Source organism: Rhincodon typus, unplaced genomic scaffold (assembly GCF_021869965.1).
Source record: "Rhincodon typus isolate 14 unplaced genomic scaffold, sRhiTyp1.1 hic_rhity00001590, whole genome shotgun sequence".
In the NCBI taxonomy this organism is placed as follows: domain Eukaryota; kingdom Metazoa; phylum Chordata; class Chondrichthyes; order Orectolobiformes; family Rhincodontidae; genus Rhincodon; species Rhincodon typus.
Window position 1 is genome coordinate 7,922 of NW_025967228.1, and position 7,746 is coordinate 15,667.

Below are 7,746 nucleotides of genomic sequence, written 5' to 3' on the forward strand. Positions count from 1 at the left end.
GTCAGCAAAATGAAGGAGCTGGCCAGTGACTTCAGGAAGTGGAGTGGAGAGTATGCCCCTATCTTAATCAATGATGCTGAGGTGGAGTTGGTTGAAAGTGTCACGTTCCTGGGAGTGATGATCAACATGGCACCGGAATCATGGCAAGATGGAAGCTTTTCACCGTATTTTACTGTATTTTCAAGAAAAACATACATGACAGTAAAATCAAATCATTAAATCACCAATCTGTCCTGGTCCATCCACATCAACTAATAGTCAAGAAAGCACAACAATGCCTCTACTAACACAGGAAGCTAAGGAAATTCGGATGTCCACAAGGACTCTTACCAATTTTTATAGATGCACCATAGAAAGCATCCTATCTGGATGCATCACAGCATGGTCTTGCAAGTGATCTTCCCAAGACCGCAAAAAACCACAGAGAATCATGAACATAGCCCAGTCCATCACACAAACCAGCCTTCATCCATCGACTCCATTTATACTTCCTGCTGCTCCGGAAAAGAGTCAATATAATCAAAGACTGCTCCCACCCTGGTTATGCTCTCTTCCAACCTTTTCCAATAGGCAGAAGATATAAAATTTTGAATACACATATGAACAGATTCAAGAACAGCTTCTTCCCAGTTATCAAACTTTTGAATGGACCTCTCAACTGTTAATTTTGATCTATCTCTCTCCCCCTCTGCACTCTCTCCATGGTTGTAACACTGTATTCTGCGCTCTATTCTGTTACCCTGATGCACTTTGTATGGTACGATCTGCCAGTTTAGCTTGCAAAATAATACTTTTTACTGTATCATGGCACGTGTAACAATAAATCAAACTCAAAACACATACTCATATGAAACAGCAACTATAACTAAATGTATAATTGACTGCTTATATCACAATCAAAAATCTGAACAGAAATGATTAGTTGGATATGATATCCTTCACTACTGAACAACCTACCAATACTCAATATGAAGGCTAATATGTGAGAATAGCCAGATATATGAAATGCCTGTTGAATGATATTTCAGAGTGGAGGGAGGTGAAGGAGAAACATGGTTTGAAATATTTGTCAGTGTTATAGAAACTTTGTGTCCCACTACATTTAAGCATTCCATGAATTAACTTAAATTTTACTCTTGCCTAATGAAATTGTCAAACTGAATGGGACATGTCGAAAATGAAATGTTCTTGCTGTTGTAAAAGAAGTCTGATGTGTTGACTCTCTCACCTGATATCCTTATCTGTGACAACAAACGCTCTGCAGAGTGGTTGGTAAGTGTTAAGCCAAACCGCTGGGTTCTTTTCTACAGCTGCAGACACTTGCCCTGTAATGGGTCCAGAACTGGTATGCAAAGCACTTGCTATTGCTGACAATAGCGCCTCATTTGTATGACCAGGACCAATACCTCGATTAAAAAAAAAGATAGATATTATTGTTATAATACGGAAATTAATTTCTCACCCTTGCCTACCAGTAACTTAGATGCTATGACAGTCAATTTTCTTTAATGCACACATTAATATTTAACACCAATACCATCATAATTTTCCTGCAAGATGGTTCCCATAATGCAGTTGAATGGCTTTGTGCTATTCCTCTTGAAAAATTTGACATTTATTTCACTCGTGCAGGAAGAGAATGGAAGAGATGACGGTGTGGGGGAAGGTGTTGTTGCAGGGAAAGGCTGGCTGAAAATATTTTAATTTATTATGCAGAACATAATATTTATTTGACTTTTGTATGATAATTCAACTTTAGCTTTTAATATTATTTGGCTGACTGGTACACAGGAATCAGATATCTCTGTTAGCTACCCTGCTCATGCAATGTTAGACACGTGACATGGTTGGACAGTTGAGATCACTCAGTATTTACATGTTTAAAATAGTAAATGGGGTGCTTAAATCAGTTGTTCAGTTTATTGGAGGACTAGTTGGGATACAGGGATGTGAGCCAAGAGGGGTGACTGTAAAATTTCTTGAGTGGACACCATATAATGCTCTGACTGTTCTCATTTAAGCTGATGTTGTGAAAGGCAGCAAAAGCACAAAAAAAACAGAAGCAGGAGTATCTGATATAACAAGGTGGTGTAGAGCTGGATGAACACACAGGCCAAGCAGCATCAGAGGAGCAGGAAAGCTAACGTTTCGGGCCTAGACCCTTCTTCAGACATGGGGGAGGGGAAGGGGATTCTGAAATAAATAGGGAGAGAGGGGGAGGCGGTAGAAGATGGATAAAGGAGAAGATAGGTGGAGAGGAAACAGACAGGTCAAAGAGGCAGGGTTGGAGCTAGTAAAGGTGAGTGTAGGTGGGGAGTTAGGGAGGGGATAGGGCAGTCCAGGGAGGACGGACAGGTCAAGGAGGCGGGAGGAGGCTGGTAGGTAGGAGATGTGTGTGGGGGTTGAGGTGGGAGGAGTGGATAGGTGGGAGGAAGGACAGGTTAGGGAGGCGGGGACGAGCTGGGCTGGTTTTGGGATGCGGTTGGAGGAGGGGAGATTTTGAAGCTTGTGAAATCCACATTGATACCATTGGGCTGCAGGGTTCCCAAGCAAAATAGGAGATGCTGTTCCTGCAACCTTAGGGTGGCATCGTTGTGGAACTGCAGGAGGCCCAGGATGGACATGTTGTCCAAGGAGTGGGAGGGGGAGTTGAAATGGTTCGCGACTGGGAGGTGCAGACATTTGTCGCGAACCGAGCATAGGTGTTCCACAAAGCGGTCCCCAAGCCTCCGCTTGGTTTCCCCGATGTAGAGGAAGCCACATCGGGAACAGCAGATACAGTATACCACATTTGCAGATGAACATCTGTTTGATGTGGAAGGTCTTCTTGGGGCCTGGGATGGGGGTGAGGGGGTAGGTGTAGGGGCAGGTATAACACTTCCTGCGGTTGCAGGGAAAACTGCCAGGGGTGGTGGGGCTGGTGGGGAGTGTGGAGCGGACAAGGGAGTCATGGAGAGAGTGGTCCCTCTGGAAAGTAGATAAGGGTGGGGAGGGAAAAATGTCTTTGGTAGTGGGGTCAGATTGCAGATGGCGGAAGTGCCAGAGGATGATGCGTTGGATCCGGAGGTTGGTGGAATGGTACGTGAGGACAAGGGGGATTCTGTTTTGGTTGTTATTGCGGGGAGGGGGTGTGAGGGATGAGTTGTGGGAAATGCGAGAGACATGGTCAAGGGCGTTTTTGACCACTGTGGAGGGGAAGCTGTGGTCCTTGAAAAGCGAGGACATCCGGGATGTCCGGGAGTGGAATGTCTCATCTCGGGAGCAGATGCAGTGAAGGCGAAGGAATTGGGAATCGGGGATGGCATTTTTGCAGGAAGGTGGGTGACAGGAGGTGTATTCTAGGTAGCTGTGGGAGTCATTAGGTTTGAAATGGATATCGGTTTCCAGGTGGTTGCCAGAGATTGAAACAGAGAGGTCCAGGAAGGAGAGGGAGGTATCGGAGATGGTCCGGGTGAACTTAAGGTTGGGGTGGAAGGTGTTAGTGAAGTGGATGAACTGTTCGAGCTCCTCGTGGGAGCACGAGGCGGCGCTGATATAGTCATCGATGTAATGGAGGCAGGGGTGGGGGATAAGGCCAGTGTAGCTTCGGAAGAGGGATTGTTCCACATATCCTACAAAGAGGCAGGCATAGCTTGGGCCCATGCGGGTACCCATAGACCCGAAACGTCAGCTTTCCTGCTCCTCTGATGCTGCTTGGCCTGCTGTGTTCATCCAGCTCTACACCTTGTTATATCAGATTCTCCAGCATTGGCAGTTCTACTATCTCAGAAGCAGGAGTATATTGTATGGCCCCTCAATCCTATTCCAATAAATTATTCAATAAGATTATGGCTGATATTTAGTCTCAATTCCTCATACCACCCATTCTTCCTATTCCTCTATTTCATTTGTCAAAAATCTGTGCATCCACAACTTGCTGGAATAAACAATTGCAAAGATTCACAACACTTCAAGAGAAATTTCTTATCACGATCCCAAATGACTGTCACCTTACTCTGAGATGTGTCGCTGTTTTAGACTTGCCTTCCCCCCAACCCTAACTCCCAGCACACAGACAGCTCCCCCAAAACTGCCCCTACCTAGCTCCTGCACCACAAGGCCAATATAAGGTAGTGTCACCTTAACTGTTTGGAGCATACACATGCTAACATTTCTACGTGCGTTCCAAGAGTACACACAAGTCCATCAAGATTTCTAAATGGTGTTAAAAAAATTTTTTTTAATTTTTTGCTAATCGAGCTGAATGAACTAAATTCCTTAAACTATACTGCCACTTTGCTGCTCATTTAAGATATCAATACCTGTGTGTACATTTTACAGTTTACACTCCCACCTAGATGCTTTTAATCAACCACTTCAGACATGTAGTGACACATCAGGAGGAAGGTGACACTTGAAACCTGGCCCAGAGGTAGGGACACTACCATTGCATCACAAGATCCCTCCATTTCTCCATCTACATATTTTCCTGATCAACCTGTTAAGAGATGTTATTATACACCTCTAGAACAGGTAGGATTTGAGCCCATTGTAAACAGCTGAGGTTCCTGTACTGTTTGATGTGGCACACCACTAGTTATAGACTGCCAACAGGAAAATACTTCAGTTGTCCCCCTTCCTTGCTTCCCAATTGGCAGAAGGTATAACAGTTTGAATACACAGATGAACAGATTCAAGAATAGTTTCTTCCCCACTCTTCAGACTTTTGAATTGACCTCTCAAATGTTAACTCTCTCTCTGGGGCTATAACACTGCATTCTGCACTCTGTTCTGCTACCCTGATGCTCTTTGTATGGTACAATATGCCAGTATAGCATACAAAAGAACACTTTTCACTGTATCTCAGTATATGTGACAACAATAATTCAAACCCGATTTTGTCCTGACCCCAACAAATAATCCTCCCCATGCCAGTAAGTTATCCCAATATCATGAGGCCTTGTCTTGGGTATTTAAATTTTGGGTAGCAACTAATCAAATACCTAGTCTCAAGCATATTATATCTACAGGCTCCCTTTTATATACCCTACTAGTGACGCCCACAAAAATGTCGAATTAATTTGTAAAACCCCTTTGTCTGATCATAATGTGCTTTTCTAAGCACATTGTTAATACTTCCCCAATAAATTTCACATTTTTTCAATGATGTAAGTTAACTGGACTGCCATCCCATTTTCCCCTTCCTTCCTTTCTCGAATAGCGGCGTTATATTTGCTATCTTACAAATTTCTGAGACCATTTTAGAAAATCACATAGCACATACAGTACCTCATTTAGAAACCTAGGTTCATGGAGATGAGAGATTTGGTCTTTTGTGTTTCTCTAATACATCTTCTAATACCTTAGGTTACACATACTTGTCAGCCTCTTTGGATGTAATTTGCATCTTCTACTTGGAAAACATACACAAAATAGCTATTCAATGTTTCTTCCATTTTCTAATTACCTATCAGGATATCTCCTATTTCTGCTTTTAAGGAATAAATGTTTAGCTACTCTCCTTTGTATATGTTCATAAAAGCTTTCTATAATCGGATTTCATTTTCCTAAATAGTTTCCGTTCAGTCTATTTCTTCCCTGTTTATAAACTTTTTGGCAGCCTTTCGCTGGTTTCTAAAATGACAATTTTCAGGTTATGGCAATTCCTTATCACATTAGAAACCTCTTCTTTTAATCCAAAACTACCCTCAACTTTTTTAGTAAGTCACGAATGGATCTCTCTTGTTAAGTTTTAGTTTTTCAGTGGAATCTATTTTATGTTGAACAATGAATCTCAAGGCTTACTCACTGCCATACCATTTAAACTAACTACTAATCTTAGCCTAAGTATTTGGTTTTAAGTTTTTAACTCTTGTTTGGGATTAGAGTACAAACCTAATAGAGAATTCAACCGTATTGTGATCACTTTTGTCAAATAATTGATTAATCCTGCTTCATTGCAGAATGCTTATCTCTAGTTGGTTCCACAATGAATTATTCCAGAAAATTGTCAAGAAAATATCTACAAACTCATCGGACCAACCTTGACCATTGATTGGTCCACCCTCTATGAAGATTAAAGTTCTTCCACAGCTATTACATTGTTATTTGATATATAACACATTTGTTGTAAACTCCAATTATTTCTTGCTTAATGTTCTGTTCAGTGTTATGCCATTGTCAGGGGATCTATAAACTACTCCCATCAGCAATTTCTAACCCTTGAACAGGGGATCAGATTTACTATGATGTTTTCTGCCTATAATTGCCACTACCTTGCCCAGGTTGTCTGTACCTATAAAAATATATACTCAGATTAACTACTTTTGAAGATATAGAACAAGTAAAACAATTTACTGCCAACTAAGCAGAAAATAGTTTCCACCACAGTGCAATTTTATAAATCCAGTGCCCAAGAAGAATTCCCTGTCAAGTTTGTTTAGAATTTAAAAGAACTCAACTTATTGATGCCTAAAATCACGTTTAATAGACATTTGCAGGCATGTTGCCATTTTACAGGTTTAAAACCAAATCTGCAAAAGACACAACTGGGAATGTATTGCAGCCAGCAGCCAAGAGATTGTAAAGGCTGTAAAAATCCATTTTAAAAAAAGTGTTATCCTATGATCTGAAAGTATCCATGAAAAGCAATATGCATTGGTTTACTTATTTGATTACCACATTATCAACAAAACATACCTTGCAATCCTTTGGGAAGTTCCATTGATTTAATGATTTGCTCGGCTATGTCACAGGCACTCAAACCCTGCAGTCGTTTCTCCCAAAACAGCTGTTTTAAAAAAACGCGCAATTAAAATTTTAAAAAATAAACAGAGCTTAGTCTTCCTCTACCAGTGTGACAAGGGGCAAAGGAAAAAACAGTGGGGGTGAGGAGGGGGAACTATATCAATTAAGTAGATGCAAATATTTTGAAAGAAATAGTGTTGTAAATAGGAACAAAATTGTAATTGAACTGAACCAGCTTGATCCCTTCTTAACAGATCTCAAATGTACCTTCACACCTTAAATCATCACATAATTCCCTGTCAATTTTAAAAAGAAACAGAATTAACTGGTCATAATTAATTTCTCAGGGTACATCCTCATTCAGTTTTCAAGCTGAGTTGCATTAACTTATGATTGTTAGACTGCAGGAAGGTAACAGTGCAATAACAGGTGTGGCAGACGACCAGGTTATACTTCTGTGAAACCTCAACTCTTAATGAATGAATCCAGATACCTCCTCAGTTGAACCATGTCAAAGCATGTTAAAGCATGTCAAAGAAACATGCTACCCTCCGCTGAGGGCCAGTAAAGAGCTGAGGGAATAGGGCTTAAGGTGACAGTACATGGGTTCAGGCAACTAGATGGAGGAAGAATTTTAATATCATCTGAAAAAAGTGTGTATGGAACAGCATCTCTACTTGCTTAACACCCAAGTTGATTTGTTTCTCAGTGTGTTGTGAGACAGCAGCCAAAGCATCAGTTTCACCAGCTTGAGTTTAGACTGCATTCAACAAAACTGACAAAGTCTATAATGTTGCTTTATTCATTCATGGGATGAGGGCATCGATAGCTAGGCTAGCATCTATTGCCCATTCCTAATTGCCCACATTGTTGTGGGTCTGGAGTCACACGTAGGTCACACCAAGTAAAGACAGCAGTTTGCTTCCCTAAAGGACATTAGTGAACCAGATGGGTTTTTCTAACAAATGGCAATGGATTTGTGGTCATCATTAGACTCTTAATTCTAGATTTCCTTTTATT

At 41.2% G+C, this 7,746-nt stretch overlaps 1 protein-coding gene across 1 annotated transcript; it reads right to left on the minus strand.

Moving 5' to 3' along the window:
* Nucleotides 1–361: 361 nt before the first annotated feature.
* Nucleotides 362–6,769, minus strand: LOC109911643 (methyl-CpG-binding domain protein 2-like; the record flags this gene model as incomplete). The annotated part of the gene is made up of 3 exons (XM_048592635.1): nt 362–494; nt 1,229–1,406; nt 6,679–6,769. Coding segments are annotated over 3 exons (402 nt in total), but the record flags the coding sequence as incomplete, so codon positions are not given.
* Between the last annotated feature and the right edge of the window lie 977 nt (nt 6,770–7,746).